The 17,757-nt window shown below is 54.4% G+C and overlaps 2 protein-coding genes and 1 pseudogene across 2 annotated transcripts; all 3 read left to right on the forward strand.

Moving 5' to 3' along the window:
- Positions 1–7,757: 7,757 nt before the first annotated feature.
- Positions 7,758–9,762, forward strand: LOC120647678 (protein NRT1/ PTR FAMILY 2.13-like). The gene is made up of 2 exons (XM_039924545.1): positions 7,758–7,955; positions 8,208–9,762. Exons 1-2 carry the CDS (start codon positions 7,758–7,760, stop codon positions 9,711–9,713), a joined length of 1,704 nt encoding a protein of 567 aa, XP_039780479.1. The 3' UTR covers positions 9,714–9,762.
- A 1,641-nt stretch (positions 9,763–11,403) lies between these two features.
- On the forward strand, positions 11,404–13,784 carry LOC120648499 (serine/threonine-protein phosphatase 6 regulatory ankyrin repeat subunit B-like). The gene is made up of 2 exons (XM_039925262.1): positions 11,404–12,164; positions 12,272–13,784. Exons 1-2 carry the CDS (start codon positions 11,534–11,536, stop codon positions 13,447–13,449), a joined length of 1,809 nt encoding a protein of 602 aa, XP_039781196.1. The 5' UTR covers positions 11,404–11,533; the 3' UTR covers positions 13,450–13,784.
- Positions 13,785–15,848: 2,064 nt separating this feature from the next.
- On the forward strand, positions 15,849–17,308 carry LOC120647679 (annotated as a pseudogene).
- The last annotated feature ends 449 nt before the right edge of the window (positions 17,309–17,757 follow it).

Genomic DNA, 17,757 nt, shown 5'->3' on the forward strand with positions numbered 1-17,757 from the left:
AATCGGTGGGAACTGATCCGGTTTACCGCTCAAACCGGTCCGGCCCGATTTTAGTTTGGACCGGTACCAAATCGACCCAAATTCAAAATTTAAATTTAAATTGAAAAATAAAAAATTCTCAAAAAAATTTCTAAAAATATTTTAATGTGCGACGAATCTAATGGTGTCAAATTTTCTCAAAAATTCATCCATTTAGTATAGTTTGCGAGCATATGAAGTTAAATCAAAAAAAAAGAAAAAAATAAGCCGGCCCATTAAGATTCACCGCATATGGCGACCGGTAAACCGGTCAAACCGAGAAACCACTTTTAAATCGTCGGATTTTTTAGTTAAATCACCGGTAACCGGTCAGACCGGACCGGTAAACCGATCAAACCGGTCGGTAGACCGATCGGAACCGGTCAGACCGGACCGGTAAACCGGTTGTCGTGGTGCTGCAACCACAGCCGGGTGGCGGAAGGCACCCGCCCTAGCCCAGAGGGTGTGTACTCGGGGGTTAGCTAGTCCTAGTTCGATCTTTCTCAATAACACGATGAACACAGCGGGATTAGAGTGGTTCGGGCCGCCGGAGCGTAATGCCCTACGTCCACTGTGTGTTGTTCCTGAGCAGGTGGGAGTGGCTCTACGAGGTCACCAGGATCCTCAACAGAGCACACAGCCCAGGTTGGGCACCATAGGTGGAATGCCGCCGGGATTGCTAGCTTCGAGGTGCTAGCTTGATCCCCTTCACCCAGTTCGGCAGGCTGGGCGGTAGGTCTCAGCAGCCGTCTTTCGAAGACGCCCTCGGGCACGGATGCTCAGGTAGATGCTCTTGCGGAGAGATCATCTGCTACTGAGTTGAGTTCGCGGGGAACATGCTGCAGTTCCAGGGCGTCGAAGTCCTTCTCGAGCTTCCTCACGTGCATGAGGTATGCCGCGAGCTGGGGATTATTGCAGCTGCAATCCCCCCGGATCTGCTTGACGATTAGCTGAGAATCCCCCTTGACCAGAAGCTGCCGGACCCCCAGGGTGAGGGCCTGCGTCAGGCCGAAGATCAGGGCCTCATACTCCACCATGTTGTTGGTGGCCTTGAACTCAAGGTGCACCATGTACTTCAGCTGATCTCTGTTTGGGTCGATGATGACCACACCAGCTCCGGCCCACTTCTCGCGGGCGGACCCGTCGAAGAAGAGTGTCCAGTGGGGCTCGGTGAAGACAGGTGTCCTGATTTCCGGCTCCGAGGGTCCAGCGTTGACGACCGGACCCCCAGAATTGCTTGGGGAAGGAGTCCACTCCGCTATGAAATCAGCCAGGATCTGGCTCTTGACTGCATGGCGTGGCTGGAAGTCCAGTTGGAACTCAGCCAGCTCTGCCGCCCACTTGGCGATATTGCCTGTAGCGTTGGTGTTGTGCAGGATCGCTCTTAACGGGTAAGAGGTCACTACGACAACTCGGTGTGCCTGAAAGTAGTGGCGCAGTTTCCTGGACGCAATAAGTATTGCATAGATAAACTTATGCGTCTCAAGATACCTGGCCTTCGCCTCGTGGAGGACTTCGCTGACATAGTAGACTGGCTTTTGGACGGTCCGGACCCTAGTTACCGGGTCCGGCTCGCCCTTATCCACCATATCAGGTTCTTGGGCCCCTAGCGGTTCTGGGTTCCCACTGGGACGAGGCTCCTCCGGACCCGCTTGTGCGGGATCTGGACCTTCAAGCTAGGGTGAGGCTGACGTGCCCCCGTGTCCGGGGTCCAGCTCACCATCCTTGGCCGGGGGGACCCTGGTGTTCCCCTGACGAGCTTGCTCCGTCCTTTCGGCGACCAGCACCATGCTGACTGCCTCCGCAGACGCAGCAAGATACAGAAACAACGGCTCACCGGGTTCTGGAGCCACCAATACTGGCAGCGAGGTGAGGTGCTGCTTCAGTTCTTGGAAGGCCTGTTCAGCCTCTTCGATCCATGAAAATGGACCGGACCTCCTCAATAGCTTGAAGAAGGGAAGGGCCCTCTCAGCCAGCCTCGATATGAAGCGGCTAAGAGCAGCGAGAGATCCAGTAAGCTTTTGGACGTCCTTGATGCGGCCAGGAGGCCTCATCGCTTCGATCGCCTTGATCTTGGCTGGGTTTGCCTCGATGCCTCGATGTGAGACCAGGAAACCCAGCAGCTTCCCTGCTGAGACGCCGAAGATGCACTTCTCGGGGTTCAGCTTCGTGTGCGTGGCGCGGAGCTGGTCGAAGACGAGGGACAGGTCCTCCACTAGTGTTGACCCTACCTTAGTCTTGACCACAATGTCATCGACATAAACCTCAACAATATCTCTAATTAGATTACAGAAGGTTTTGTTCATAGCTCGTACAAACGTGGGTAGGGCATTTCTTAGACCATATGACATGACAATGTAGCAATAAAGCCCATCTACTGTTATAAAGGTAGTATGCTTCCTATCCTCTCTAGACATCTAAATCTGGTGGAAACCAGAGTATGCATCTAGGAAAGACAAAAGGTCACACCCGGAGGTGGAGTCCACGATCTGATCGATACGTGGAAGAGGATAGGGGTCTCTAGGACATGCCTTGTTGAGGCTGGTGTAGTCGATGCACATCCGAAGCTTCCCGTTGGCCTTTGGGACGACGACCGGATTGGCCAACCACTCGGGGTGGTGGACCTCCTCGATGAAGCCAGCGTGTAGGAGCTTGCGGACTTCTTCGCGGATGAAGTTCTGCCGCTCCACGGACTGCTTCCGAGGCTTCTGGCGCACCGGCGTGGCGTCGGGGTAGATCCTCAGATTGTGCTCGATCACTTCCCTGGGGATCCCGAGCATCTGTGACAGTTCCCAGGCGAACACGTCGACATTTGCCCGGAGGAAAGCGATGAGCGCGTCTTCCTATTTCTCCTCCAGGTTCCCCGCGATGCGGGTGGTCCTGGTGGAGTCCGCTTCAATCTGCACCGTCTTCACGGGAACATGGTCCGAATCGGACGGTTGGACCTTGGGAGCCTTTGCAGGCGCCTTGGGTTGCGAGGTGGATGGATCCTTCTTGGAACGTGCAGCCTCTGCCGCCAGAGCATGCAGTCTCTCAACTGCAGCGACGGCAGCGGTGCGGTTGCCCTGCACGGTGAGGACTCCGGCAGGGGAAGGCACCTTCAAGACCAAATACCTGTAATGAGCAATGGCCATGAAACGGTAGAGTGCCGGTCGGCCAATGATGGCGTTGAACGGGAGGTTCACCTCCGCAACATCGAACAGAACGCTCTCTGTGCGGAAGTTCTCCTCGGTCCCGAACGTAACCGGCAATGTGATGCTCCCCAGAGGGAACACCGGGTGTGGGCCCACTCCGGAGAATGGGCGAGAGGGAGTCAGCTTGGACTCCGGGATCTGCAGCTGCTTGAACGCTGCATAGCTGATGACGTTGAGGCCAGCCCCACAGTCAATCAGCACGTGATAGAGCCTTACGTTGGATATGACAGGAGCAGTGACTAGAGGTAGTACACCAGCTCCGGCCATATTCTCCGGGCAGTCGGATGGCCCGAAAGAGATGGTGGTGTTCATCCACCTCTGGTGCGGCGCCGCCTTCGAGACCCCCGGCTTCATCGAAAGGACCTCCCGGCGAAGGGTCTTCACGTCCCGCCGGGAGACAAGCTCTCAGCTTCCGCCGTACATTACGTACAACTTCTTGCGGCGGTCGCCGTTGTCGGAATCGGAGTCGTCGTCGTGGTAGACGCCCTTCAGCTCTCGAGCGGGGGATTGGTACCCCAGCTCCTTCTCCCCGGCCGCGGCCCCGCTGTCGGAGGCCTTCTCCTTGCCGGCCCACTGGCGAGGAGGGGGTGAACCGTCTTTGGAGGACTGCTCACGCCGCCCACTGACCCGCTTCACGAGCTTCTGGATCTCGCGGCAGTCAGCGGCGCTGTGGCGAGCGGTGGGATGCACTGGGCATGAACCTCCGCTTCCACCTTGCGGGCGAGGGCGTTTGCCATGTGCATTCTGGCCCCCAGCCGCTGCTGTCGCAGCCGGCGCCGCTGCTGGCGCTGCTGCTACAAAGACTGGTCCGCCAGAATGCGGTTCCCCGTGACTCCGGTTCTTGTTCTTTTTCTTCTTGCCACCGCCTTGAGCGGTAGCACCGGAGCCGCTAGCCTTGGCGTCTCCGTCTTGGGGGGCTGAGTGCCATGCACGGCCCTCAGCGGCCCTGGCACACTTGTCTGCCAGGGAGAAAAGCGTAGTGACGCTTTCCACCTCGTGCGTCGCCAGCTTCTCGAGCATCTTCTCGTCACGTACCCCCTGGCGGAAAGCAGTGATAATAGATGCATCTGAGATACGAGGAATGGTACCCCGTACCTTTGTGAAGCGCGAGATGAAGGCCCGGAGCGTTTCTCCGGGTTTTTGCCTCACGGCGTGAAGGTGTGCCTCCACACCATGCTGCTGGTATGCACTGGCGAAGTTCACTGTGAACCTCGCACAGAGCTCTTCCCAGGACTAGATCGTCCTAGGTGTGAGGTTCATGAGCCAGGTCCGGGCTGGCCCAGACAAGGCTACATGAAAGTAGCTTGCCATGACGGCGCCGTTACCACCAGCCGCTGTGATGGCGGTAACGTACACCTGCAGGAATTCCGACGGGTTAGTGGTACCGTCGTACTTTTCCGGTAGGTAGGGGCGGAACTTGGATGGCCATGCCACGGCGCGGAGGTGCTCCGCCAGCGCAGCGCAGCCCACCCCAGCAACTGGTGCGCCTGGCTGTACCCGGGCGTTCACCGGGGCCTTGGGTGCCACCACGTCCAAGTCGGCGTTGAGGTTGCGGCCCTCAATGTTAAGACGGCGCTCTCGCGCCCTCTCGACGGAGATGCGGGCATCCTCTCCCGCACGCCGGCGGTTGAGCTCCGCCCGCAGGTCTTCTGTTCGTGCACCCCTCACGGTAGGGGAGCGCACGGACGCCGACGCACCGCCCTGACGCTGGCGGTAAGGTACCACCGCGTTGCCGGGCGGAGGTCGTTGCCCAGTCCTTGCAGAACTGGGGGAGGCCTGAGCCAGGTGGAGGAGACGGTCAACGTCGTCCCGCCACTGCTTCAGGGCGTCTAGCGAGGCTGCCTCAGCCGGGGGGTTGCGAAGCAACTCCCTAGCCGCTGCCAGTGCTCCGCCGCTCGCAGCTTGTGAGGGGCCCTTGATGGGCGCCCTGACTCTTGCCGGCGAGCAGCGCGCGCCGCCACCGACGGTGGCTGCTCCACAGGCACAGTTGCCCCTGGAGCAGGGACACGAGAGGCGTGTGGCGTGGAGGACGCCACACCCTCCGTCATCTCCACGTCGTCCACCCGAACCATCGGGGCGAGGAAGAGACGAACTGCGACCAGCTAGAACCCCCCTACCTGGCGCGCCAAATGTCGTGGTGCTGCAACCACAGCCGGGTGGCGGATGGCACCCGCCTTAGCCCAGAGGGTGTGTACTCGGGGGTTAGCTAGTCCTAGTTCGATCTCTCTCAAGAACACGATGACACAGCGGGATTAGAGTGGTTCGGGCCGCCGGAGCGTAACACCCTACGTCCACTGTGTGTTGTATTGCCTTCCCTCGAGAGAGAGAGTTTGCGAGAGCTTGTGTATCTGGAGAGCGTGTCGTGCACAGCGAGCGCCTCCCTTTTATATCTCAAGGGAGGCGCGTACATGGCTGTTGGGTCCCCGACAGGTGGGCCCAACGAAGTAGTATAAAATAACGTACTGTTCATACATTATGGCGTCGCAGGCAAAGGAGATCTCTCTCCTGGATTCCTTTGCCTGCTCCTGGAGTCCCTCGCTCATCATGTCCAGGCGCTGTCTTGTCGGGGACGATGCCAGACGTAGCCGGTGGCGTCGCCTGCCACGTAGCTTAAGCGGGCTGTGTAGCTTGCGGCGTAGGCGGTATGATGGAAAAGTGCCGTGCCGTCGTATCCATTTAATGCTGCAGACGGGCTCTGCGCGGGTGCGGCACAAGCGGCTGCACTGTGCATCTTGGTAATACGCGGTGCACAGTGAGACCTGACAAAGGTTGTCCCGCGTGCCGCGGCGTCAGAGCACGCCTCAACCATCCGCATTAAATGCGGTGGGTGGGCGAGTCTCCAAGCGGAAGACTCGCGTACGAGCCCATGCCTCCGGGACACGTGGCGGCTTCAGACCTCCATGCGGTAAGGGGGGTCCGGACGGACGCAGGAGGTCCCGGACCCCTAAGGGGGGGTCCGAGGCCTCGGCTGTCAGCTCGGAGCTTCCCTTCCTTAGAGACACGTGGAGTCTCCTGACCCATCCCCAGGCTGGGAACGGGTCCGGGGCCGTTGGCCTGGTGAGGGAAGAGCCTGACCCGTGGAGCCAGGTTACTCCGTCCTTTCCGCGCAGTTACGGATAACTACGCGGGTCCTGCTTTGCCACAGTAAGAGTGGGTATCCCTGCTACAGGGTACCGACACCGGTCAAACCGGTCGGTAGACCGGTCGGAACCGGTTACACATGTGCTTTTGAATTTGGATTTGAATTTAACCGGTTCCGGTCAAACCGGTCCGGTAAACCGCTATCGGAGGGCGGCGATTTGACCGGACCGGTCGGTTTTGTAAACCCTCAGCACGAGGCATATCCACATATAGTACAGTCGCTTTGATTCTGGAGTAAAGTTGAGCTTAGTATATTTTTTTTGATTTTTTCAATTGAATTTGACTAGACAATTATGTTCGTGCGATGTTACGGATAAAATTGGTATAAGTATCGGATATGTTTCGATGCTAGTATGTCAATTTTTAGGGATTTACGTGATCGAGTCGTGAACGGAGGGAATTGGTCCGACTCGCATACGAGATGCATTAAGATCCATTTGTCAAGAACACAGACGGATCAAACATACGTACCAAATCAAAATTTTGAATGGAAACTTGTGGCCTATCAGACAGAGCGCATTGGGTGCGTGCGCGTGATCGCGATGAGTGTTCGTTTTTGTTTCTGGGACGGGTCAAAGAACAATGAGCGACAGCGAGAAGAATAATCTTGGCGACGGCAGAGTTCTCCAACCTACTGCCGAGCATGCCGGTCGCACGAGAGCCGTGAAACCGCGCGGCCAGGTTCGCGAGAGGAAGCCGGCGGCAAAGTCATCCAGCGACAAACGCAGCGACAAACTCAAGACTTCAAGAGACAAGTCGGCCGGTGCCTACTACTTTTCTCTGGGCCGGCCGGTACAAGTACCGGCGCGCAACGGCGCACACCCACCCATCCATCCTTCCTTCCTTCCTTCCTTCCATCGCTACGCAGCTCCGGATACAGCAGAAATTGCTTGCTGCCTCCCTATCGAGCAGAGACGAGAGCAGGAGAAGACTAGACGTACAAAATGTGCGAAGGCGGGCGGCCGGAAGCAGCGTCCATGGCCGCCGGAAGCGTCCGTGGCGCGGCGGGGCTGAGCTTTGCGGAAGAAGAGGCTGCGGGCGGAGGAGGAAGAGCAGCGACGGGGACGCGGAGGCCGAGAGGGTGGACAGCCATTGCCTTCATCTTCGGTCTCCATCTCGCTGCACTTTTAAATTTGAAGCATATGCATCTCGCCATTTTTTTTCAAGGTTTTTGCACCGGATACGGTGTTCGAAAATTTAATTGTGTTTTCGAGCGCTTTGAAGAAATTCACGTCCTTCACTAAGAAAGAAAATGTTTGCAACTAAAGTCTGAATAACATGGTATGTAGATGGATTTTCTAAAAAGAAAAAAGAAAAGGTCCTAAATGGGTCTCACCCTTTTGCTTATTGTGACTCTCGCGCGTGCTCGGATGAAAAAATGCAGGTTTCTTCGCGGCGGCTGCAATGGCGAGCAGCTCGTTCAACATCCCCCTCACGAGCTACCTGATCAGCCGCTACAACATGAAGGCGAATGCCGCAACAAACGTGGGCAACGTCTACACCGGCCTGCTTAATTTCATGCCAGTGGTTGGAGCCTTCGTCGCCGACGCATTCTGGGGCAGATTCAGAACCATGCTGTTCGGATCTGTGGTCGGGGTTATTGTGAGTTATCATCTTATCTCAAGTCCCTGTCATTTGACTATCTATCGATCAGATCCTCTCCTGATCACGTTGTATTATTACTGTCATGTTACCATCCACCCATCCGTACATCCATTTTTTTATCTATAATGGACACGTCACCTATCACTGGAAAAAGAAAGTAGCGCATGCATTTAGGTGGACTGCACAAATAATTTCACGATCAATGTATAGGTGTACGCCTGACTGACCAAGACTGGGGGTGTGACGCAGGGAATGGTGGTCATCACCCTGTCGGCCACAATCCGTCAGCTCAAACCGCCGTCGTGCAGCGCCGCGGCTCGGCAAGCCGGCACGTGCGTCGGCCCGTCGGCCCTCCACCGCGCCGTGCTCTACGTCGGAATGGGCCTGCTGGTGGTGTCCGCGGGCGGCACGAACCCGACCGCCCTGCCCTTCGGCGCGGACCAGTTCGACGAGACCAGCGAGCGGCACAGGGCCGGGCTCACGCGCTACTTCAACTGGTACTACGCCGTCTCGATGACGGCCACGTTCCTGGTGCTCACGGTCATCGTCTACCTCCAGGACAAGGTGAGCTGGGGCCTCGGCTTCGCCATCCCCACGGTGCTCATTCTCGTCGCCTTCGCCGTCTTCCTCGCCGGCACCGCGGTCTACGTGTTCGTGCCGCCGGAGGGGAGCATCTTCTCCAGCGTCGCGCGGGTGGTCGTCGCGTCGTGCCGCAAGTGGCGGCTCCAGCTGCCGCACCCGCATGACGCTCGGCGCCAGGAGGAGGTCCTGTACAGCTACAGCCCTGATCAAGGGAACGACGGGCCCCGCCGCGTCTGCAGGCTCCCCCTCACGCTGCAGCTCAGCTTCCTGAACAAGGCGGCCATCGTGACGGACGCCGACGAGGTGCGGCCCGACGGCTCCCCGGCGAGGCCGTGGAGCCTGTGCAGCGTGCAGCAGGTGGAGGAGGTGAAGTGCCTCGTCAAGATCATCCCCGTGTGGGTCTCCGGCGTGGTGTGGTTCGTCGTGATGACGGAGATGAGCAACTACACGTACATCCAGGCTCTGACCATGGACCTCCACATCGGCAGCCGCTTCACCATCCCGCCGGTGTCGATCCTCGCCGTGTTCTACCTCTCCGTGGCGCTCTGCGGGCCCGCCTTCGACCTGCTCATCTCCGGCGCCGCGCGGTACCTCACCAAGGCGGGCGGCGGCGCCACTTTGCTCCAGAGGCAGGGCGCCGGCCTGGTGGTCGGCTCGCTGGCGTTCGTGGGCGCGGCCGCCGTGGAGCGCAGGCGGAGGGGCTCCGCGCTGGGCCACGGCGACGGCGTGTCCCCGCTGTCGGCGTTCCTCCTCGCGCCGCAGCTCGCCGTGATGGGCGCGTCGGGCGCGCTTACCATGATCGGGCAGATGGAGTTCTACAACACGCAGTTCCCGGACCAGATGCGCACGCTGGCCAACGCGGCCTTCTACTGCGCGCAGGGCGCCAGCAGCTACCTGGCCACCCTCGTGGTCAACATCGTGAACGCGAGGACGAGGCGCCGCGGCGGGCCCGACGACGGCTGGGTCAGCGACGACATCAACGCCGGGAGGATCGACTACTTCTACTACGCCATGGCCGTGCTCGGCGCGGTCAACTTCGTCTACTTCCTCGTGTGCTCGCACTTCTACCGCTACAAGGGCGAGCAGGGTCCTGAGTCTGCGGGACCTGAACTTCCATCTGACAATGACAGTGCTCGCACGAGCGGCACCGAGGCCGCGCTCCTAAAGACGTAGCCACTAGATGGCTACAGTATGTATTCTCTTCTAATAAATAAATAAAAGAGCTGCGAGAGCTAGCTCCAGATCATTCTTTATATAAAAAATGTTGAACCATTCTTGATCTTCTAGTAGGGATCTCCCCCCAGAATTACTAATTACTGAATTTTTTGGTGTTCTCCTTCAACCAGTGAATATGTCCCCCTAAAAAAAATACCAGTGAATATGTCGGTGCTGCTAAAACATTCATATTAACCATGTTTATCACGGATTTTTTTATGTACAAAAACTAACATTCCTATTTGTAACTTGAGCTATACTCTCCCCATCCTAAAAAACAAGTCATTCTAGGAATTTTAAGACAAATTAACAAAAAGACAAAATGACCATGTTTGTCCCTATTTGTTATCCATATTTGGCGCTAACTTATTCTTGCATGCACATTCACTTTGTAAATAAAGAGTAAGATGACTTGTTTTTTTGGATAAATTTTGAATCCTAGAGTAATTTGTTTTTTTTGAGACGGAAAGAGTACATGATAATTTATTTATTATTCTGAAAACAAAAGAAGTACTTTCCATGATTATGTTGCGGAATTATGGGAGATTTCTAAGTATACGGCTCGGGGACAATTTTTTTGCAAGCAACATTTCAAATAGATAAAGGACATGCCGGCCTCTATATCCACATGATTCCAACCACGGAAATAACAAATCTTAATTTTCTTTTGTTAGAACTTTAGCTCCAGAACTTTCCTTTCTAACATTTTTTATGGATAACTTTTTTCACCCAAATTCCCATGCCAACATTTCAGGAGTATATAATTTTCAGGAGATCCTTTTTTTGAGGGACTTTTCACGATAACCTATTCAAACATCAAACATGTTTTCTGTGTAAATTCTTACTTCAAAATAATTTGTTCAAAGAAGATTCCTACAAACTTCTTCAAACAAGGTTTCTGAAAAATCTTACTTTAATAAGCTTTATCAAAGATTCTTATAAAAAAAGTTTTCTTGAGAGCTTATTGTAGATAAATTTTATATAATACTTCTTTTAACCTTTTTAAAAACAATAATGAAAGGAGGTGTTGGAATGGACAGAGTAGATCTAGTTTTTTCCTTTTTTTGAGTGGATTTACTTTTTGAGCTCTTTTATGATGCACAACGACCATATACTACTGTCGGAGACGGACTCGTATGTAAACATCGGACGGTTGAGATTTATCTTTACCACTGAAACATTGATCAGTAGTATGGGGTAGTATGTAGCCACACGATATTTGACAAGATTTCTCTAAAGTTGCTTGTTATTCGCTTGCCTAAAATTTGACTTTCAGCTTTCAAATGGCGAAACTTTCTTTTCAACTTGAGGACTTTGGATCACGCACCAGCCGGACTCGAGATTGGTCAGGTGAGTGCAGATACCAAGCTTGGTCGGTTTGTGTTGAGCTTGGATCTGATCATCCACCTGCAGCAGCATGAGGATCGGAGAACACCGAACACAGGAATATATGCCAAGGCTGATTAGCCAAGTAAACACACGGTACTCTCGTATATGTCACAAAAGCAGTGTCATGCTTGGTTGATGCCCAAAAGTGGAAGCGACGCACCGGACGAGAGGCCCAACCATCACGATCAGTTCTTTTCAGATACATCCTATCGATCCTCATGATAAATACGTCGTGTATGTAGATTCGGTGCCTTGCCACCACTCTTGCAATTCCCCATTCGCACAGGCCGAAACCCAAGAGCAGAGCAGAGCCAGCAGCTAGGAAAATTAGAAGACGCACTCTGTCGGACGGACGGAGGTGAGAGAAGCTACCTATCTAGGCAACATCCATGGCAGCAGCGGAGCCTGCAGATGGAGGCATGGATCCAGCCTTGTACAAGGCCGCGACGTACGGGTGCGTGTGGAGCCTGCGGAAGCTGGTGGAGGCGGGCGACCTCAAGGCCCTCAACTCCAAGACGCCCCAGGGCAACACGGTGCTCCACGTCGCCTCCTCGCACGGCCACGCCAAGTTCGCCGGCGAGGTCCACAAACTGAACGAGGAGCTGATCGTCGCGGAGAACGCCGACGGCGACACCCCGCTGCACTTGGCGGCCAAGAACGGCAGGCTGAAGGTGGCCGAGCTGATGATACGCCTCGCCCAGGCGCGCGCAGAGGACCCCGGCGCCGATGGCAAGCTGCTCAAGACCCCCATGACCATGACGAACGGCGAGGGCAACACCCCGCTGCACGAGGCGGTGCGGCACCAGCACACCGACGTGGCGCTGAAGCTGCTGGTCGCGGACTCCAAGTGCGCCCACGATCTCAACAAAAACAGCGAGTCGCCGCTGGACATGGCCGCCCGCCAGGGACTCGTCCAGGTCGTCCGCAGGATAGTGGACGTGCCCTGGGTACAAGACAAGGCCAGACATCAGACCATCGGCGTCACGGCTCTGCACCAGGCCGTGCTCGGAGGCCATACCCGTAAGCCAGAGCCAGTCAGCCATCACCCATTTTCTTCTTCTTCTCGCACAACATTATTGGGATCGATACTGATTTACTATTGCCAAATGCAATGTACTGCGCTGCAGAGATCGTGGAGATCATGCTGGAGAAGCACCACGACCTGCTGGACCGGAGCGACTCGGGCGGCAACAACGCCCTGCACTACGCGGCGCAGAAGGACAACAAGCGAGTGGTGAAGAGGCTGCTCAGGGAGCGCACGGGGCTAGCCTACAAGCGCAACGACCAGAACCAGACCCCGCTGCACGTCGCGGCGCACCACGGGTCCACGAACGCCATCCGGGCGCTGCTCCAGCAGTGCCCCGACGTTGCCGAGATGTCCGACGCCGCCGGCCGCAACGCCTTCCACGCCGCCGTCGCCAGCGGCAAGACGGACGCGCTCCGGTGTCTGCTCCGCAACGTCCGCCCAGCGGAGCTGCCCAACCACGTCGACGGCGACGGCAACACGCCGCTGCTCCTCGCCGCCGAGATGAGCCACGTCCAGTCGGCGCTGCTGCTGGTCTGGGACAGCCGCGTCAACCCCTGCATCCGCAACAAGAAAGGCCACACGGCGCGCAGCTTTCTCGAGACCAGGTCTGCGCAGGACCGCGCCACGCACAGCGAGGTCAAGATCAGAACGGTCGACGGTGGCGGCGGCGGCGGCGGCGGCGGCCAGGAGCCGCACACCCACCTCGAGATCAGGTCCGTCGACGGCGAGATGGACGCCTACGAGATGTACCTATGGAAGGAGCTAAAGCGCCACGAGTCCAAGAGGTGCCGCAACCAGCAGCTGCCGCCCGTCGGCTTCACCCTTGACCGCAGGACCAGCCACAAGTACTTCGAGCGCAGCGTCGAGACCTACATCCTCGTGGCCACCCTCGTCGCCACTGTCACCTTCGCCGCAACCTTCACCATGCCCGGCGGCTACGACCAGACCAAGGGGATCGCGCTGCACGGCCACAACACCGCCTTCAAGATCTTCGTCATCTCAAACACCGTTGCCATGTGCAGCGCCCTCATCGTCGTCTGCTGCTTCATCTGGGCCTGGAAAAACCCCATCAAGTTCATGGTCGACCAGCTCCTGTGGGGCCATAGGCTCACCATCGTCGCCTGTCTCGCCATGCTCGTCTCGCTCATGACCGCCGTCTACATCACCGTAGCGCCCACGTCACGGTGGCCCGCCTATGTCGTCATCGCCATTGGCATGAGCACTCCGGCTGTCGTCGTCCTCATTCTGGGCAAGGAAGTGATTTTCGTGCCGCTATAACTCTCTGCCAAGGAAGGCTACGGGCGAAGCTACAAATTTTCGATATCAGAGTCGATGTGTAGTAATTTTGATTTTCTATACGGGTCATTTGGTATGAACAACAGTGATTTAAAGGGGATTTGCCGGTGGTCGTAGGGATCGGCGGACCCCGACGGTTGGCTGCAGCTCCGCCTAGAAAGGCAATAAGGCAGCTCATATATGTGATGGCTTGGCCTCATTGTCTAACCCGGATGAGGTTTGTTTACACTCCTTTCCGCAATGTTTGGCGAGAGTGACCGATGATTGTAATCCTATTACTTCTTTATATAATATGTTGAATCGTTATTGATCTTCTAGTAAGGATCTCCCCCCCAGAATTACTAATTACTGAATTTTTTGGTGTTTTCTTTCTTCTACCAGTGAATATGTCGGTGCTTCTAAAACATTCATATTAAGCCTGTTTATCACATATTTTTTAATACATAAAAACTAACATTCATTTTTGTAACTTGAGCTATCCAAGATAATTTATTTATTATTGTGAAAAAGAAGTATTTTCCATGATTATGTTGCGGAGTTGTGGGAGATTCCTAAGCATACGGCTCAACCACAATTTTTTTTGGAAGCAGCATTTTGAATCATATCCACACATTTCATGGGACATCCTAATCCAGGTGATTCCAACCAAGGAAACACCAAATTTTAATTTTCTTTTGCTAGAACTTTAGCCTCCAGGACTTTCTTTTCTATCAATTGTTATTCATAGTATTTTTTTCACCCAATTTCCCATGCCAACATTTCAGCAGTATATAATTTTCAGGAGATCTTTTTTGAGAGACTTTTCAGGATAACCTATTCAAACATCAAACATGTTTTCTGTGCAAATTCCTACTACTTCAAAATAATTATTTCAAAGAAGATTCCCGGAAAGTTCTTCAAACAAGTTTTCTATAAAAACTAATTTTAATAAGCTTTCTGGAAGCTTCTTATAAAAAAGTTTCTGGAGAGCTTATTATAGATAAATAATATATAATTATTAGCATATTGAACCATTTCTAATCTTTTAATAATATGTAGTTTTTCATGAAATATTGTATTATGTAAATTAAGATACTTAAACCATTGGATTGCTTGTGTTTTGGAATTTTTATCTTTGTCATGCCTTAGTGCTCAAAATATCCTAAGAGATATGCCAGCAAATTAAACAATGGGCTTGCAATAAAATTGTAATATTTCAAGTAAAAAATTAAATAAAATACTTAAATGAAAAACTAAGGTACTTTTTTGCAGTTAGAGTTCATTGAGAGAGATCAAGTTTTAATATGGACGATTACAGAGTCATCCTGCCAATCTGCCCTATAAAATAATGGATTTCTTCACTTCTATATTGATAATGTGAGAATTCGTGAAAGTTTACTATTGAATCCCCATCCTTGTTCAAGCAAATTCATTTTCTAGAATTGTAGTAACATGGGATTATGGGAGTCTACTCATGTATTAGACACGGAGTCTCGACACAATTCTACTCCGAGAACATAAACTTTTTAGAATATTTAGATCCAAATATTAATTGATTGTATTAGGCATGAAGTTAGTATAACCATGCTTTGAGGGCAGCCTTTATTTATTTCTAGAAATTCTGTTCCAAACTATTGCGAACACAAATCTATGTTTCGCATTTTCTTTAATTCAGATAGTTTCTTAGGTATCTTTGTGAGGAAACAGTTGGGGGCAACTTTTATTTGACATGGACTATCTTCTTTAGAGTTCACATTTATGATTTATACATCATATATTATAAATAGTCGTCCTATTCTCTTAATGGTTATGTGCACATGCCTATTCTCTTGAAGATTTAACAAATGAGGGAGAGCGCGTGCTAGTTGATCAATTTTGGTTGCTACTTATATGTCCCAATGTTTTCACGAAATTCTAATGTTTATGGGAGCACGATTTGGTGGACTAGTGAACCAAATTGCGTGCCAATGTTTAATTTGGTGGTTTTTGAGAATCTGTTTGTTATTGAGGAGGGGATATCCTATACTAATAGGCTTGGTCGATCTGCGCTCAGCAAGTCATCAGCAGATGGGTGTCGAAAGGGAAGGAGAGCTGGAAGCCTAGAACTGGAATTTATACCAAGTTTGGTTCAGCAGGTTACTAGTACGCGTTATACGGTATATGCTAATACAAAACTAACAAAAGCGCTCCAGCAGCACTACAGGTCGGTGCAAAGTCCGAAGGGCAAGCGAGGCTACCATTACTATAACAAACGGGCAGGGACCATCGTCACCGGCGATTATATTCTTCGTGCACACACCTTGTCACTAGTCACGCAAATTCTCATGTCCAGCAGCTCAGCCCCTTCATCCCTGTGTGTTCCTGCCTTTTGTCTTTTGCTTAGACGGGTGTGAGAGAGTCGCATGGTCGGCGGCATGGATCCTGAGCTGTACAAGGCCGCGGCGCATGGGAAAGTGGAGATCCTGAAGCAGCTGCTGCAGGACACAGGCAGGCCCGACATCCTGAGCTCCACGACGCCCCAGCGCAACACGGCGCTCCACCTCGCCGCCCAGCACTGCCACGCCGAATTCGCCCGCGAGGTCCTCCAGGGGAAGTGCGGCCTGCTCGGTGCTCGCCGCCCGGAACGACGACGGCGACACCCCGCTGCACCTGGAGGCCAAGGAGGACAAGACCAAGGTGGCGAAGCTGCTGCTGGGCCTCGCCAAGGCCTGGCGCGAGGACCCCAACGGCAGCGCCGCGGAGGAGACGCCACCCGAGAGCCCCCTGGCCATGACCAACCGCGCGGGCAACACCCCGCTGCACGAGGCGTTGAGGCAGGGCCGCAGCGCCATGGCGCTGCTGCTGCTGATCGCCGACCCCGACCGCGGCCACGACCTCAACGGGCAGGAAGAGTCGCCGCTACATGTGGCCGCGCGCGAGGGCCTCGAGGACGTCGTCCGCAAGATTCTCGAGTCCCCATGCCCATGGGTGGAAGAGGAGCACAGGCCCTCCGTGTCCGTCAGAGGCACGGCTCTGCACCAAGCCGTGCTCGGCCGGCACATCCGTAAGCACAGCACCCTGCCCTGCATCTCTCTTCCCTCGTGCATAACAATAAAAAAACCATGCACTTCAAATAAATCACAGGGACCGTAGAGATCCTTCTGGATAAGCGGCCGGAGCTGATCGACCTGACCGACTCCGACGGCAACACCGCCCTGCACTACGCGGCGCACAAGGACCGCCAGCGGGCGTGGAGATGCTGCTCAGGAACGGGACCCATCTGGCCTACAGGCGCAACAACCAGAAGCAGACCCCGCTGCACGTCGCGGCGCGCTACGGTTCCGCATCCGCCATCAAGGCGCTGCTCCGGCAGTGCAACAACGCCGCCGAGATGACCGACGCCGCCAGCCACAACGCCTTCCACGCCGCCGTTGCCGGCGGCAAGACGAACGCGCTCCGGTGCCTGCTCCTCCTCGTCCGCCCGGCGGGGTTGCTCAACCGCGCAGACAACAACGGCGACACGCCTCTGCACCTCGCCGCCGACAAGGGCCACGTCCAGTCCGCGCTGCTGCTGCTCAAGGACAGACGCGTCGACCTCTGCGCCCGGAACAGCAGCGACCACACGGTGCGCAGCCTCCTCGAGGTCAGGTGGGCCCAAGCCCGCACAACGCGCAGCCAGGTCGAGATCAGATCCGCCGACGACGGCGCCGGCGGCCGCAATAAGCCGCACACGCAGATCGAGATCAGGTCGGGCGACGGTGAGATGGAAGCCTACGAGATGTACCTATGGAAGGAGCTCAAGCGCCACGAGTCCAGGAGGTGCCGCGAGCAGCAGCTGCCGCCCGTCGGCTTCACCCTTGACCGCAAGACCAGGCACTGTTAAGATAGAATCTAGCTTTCCTATAATGTAAGCGTCCGTGTGATCTTGCATGATATGGCCAGGATAGTTAGTTACCATGTTGTTGAGATCTCCTATATCAGTCAGATAGGATTTGTTGTATCAATCTAGGATTAGTTGTTGGTCATATTAAGATAAGATCATACATTGCTTGTAAGCCACGCAGGGGGCTCTTCCCTGCTCCTATAAACAAAGGTGCGGCCCCTAACAAGGGGTTCAATGCTTCCACAAAGATTGTTTCACATGGTAATCAGAGCCTAACCTCCAAATACACATCCATCTACCCATCCCATCCCATCCCACCCATGGCGAGTTCCACCTTCTCGGCACCGGCACCGCCAGCCTCCTTTGCTCAAACCATTACGGAAAAGCTCACCAAAACGAACTATGCCCTCTGGCAAGTTCAGATTCTTCCTGCTGTGCGTGGCGCACAA

This window comes from Panicum virgatum, chromosome 9K (assembly GCF_016808335.1).
Source record: "Panicum virgatum strain AP13 chromosome 9K, P.virgatum_v5, whole genome shotgun sequence".
In the NCBI taxonomy this organism is placed as follows: Eukaryota; Viridiplantae; Streptophyta; class Magnoliopsida; order Poales; family Poaceae; genus Panicum; species Panicum virgatum.

Excerpts from the sequence above, each read along its gene's own strand:
- LOC120647678 (XM_039924545.1), top strand. The coding sequence starts at position 7,758 with ATGGCGAGCAGCTCGTTCAACATCCCCCTCACGAGCTACCTGATCAGC. Across the intron at positions 7,956-8,207 it reads GATCTGTGGTCGGGGTTATT|GGAATGGTGGTCATCACCCT; the intron begins GTGAGTTATCAT and ends GGTGTGACGCAG.
- LOC120648499 (XM_039925262.1), top strand. The coding sequence starts at position 11,534 with ATGGCAGCAGCGGAGCCTGCAGATGGAGGCATGGATCCAGCCTTGTAC. Across the intron at positions 12,165-12,271 it reads CGTGCTCGGAGGCCATACCC|AGATCGTGGAGATCATGCTG; the intron begins GTAAGCCAGAGC and ends ACTGCGCTGCAG.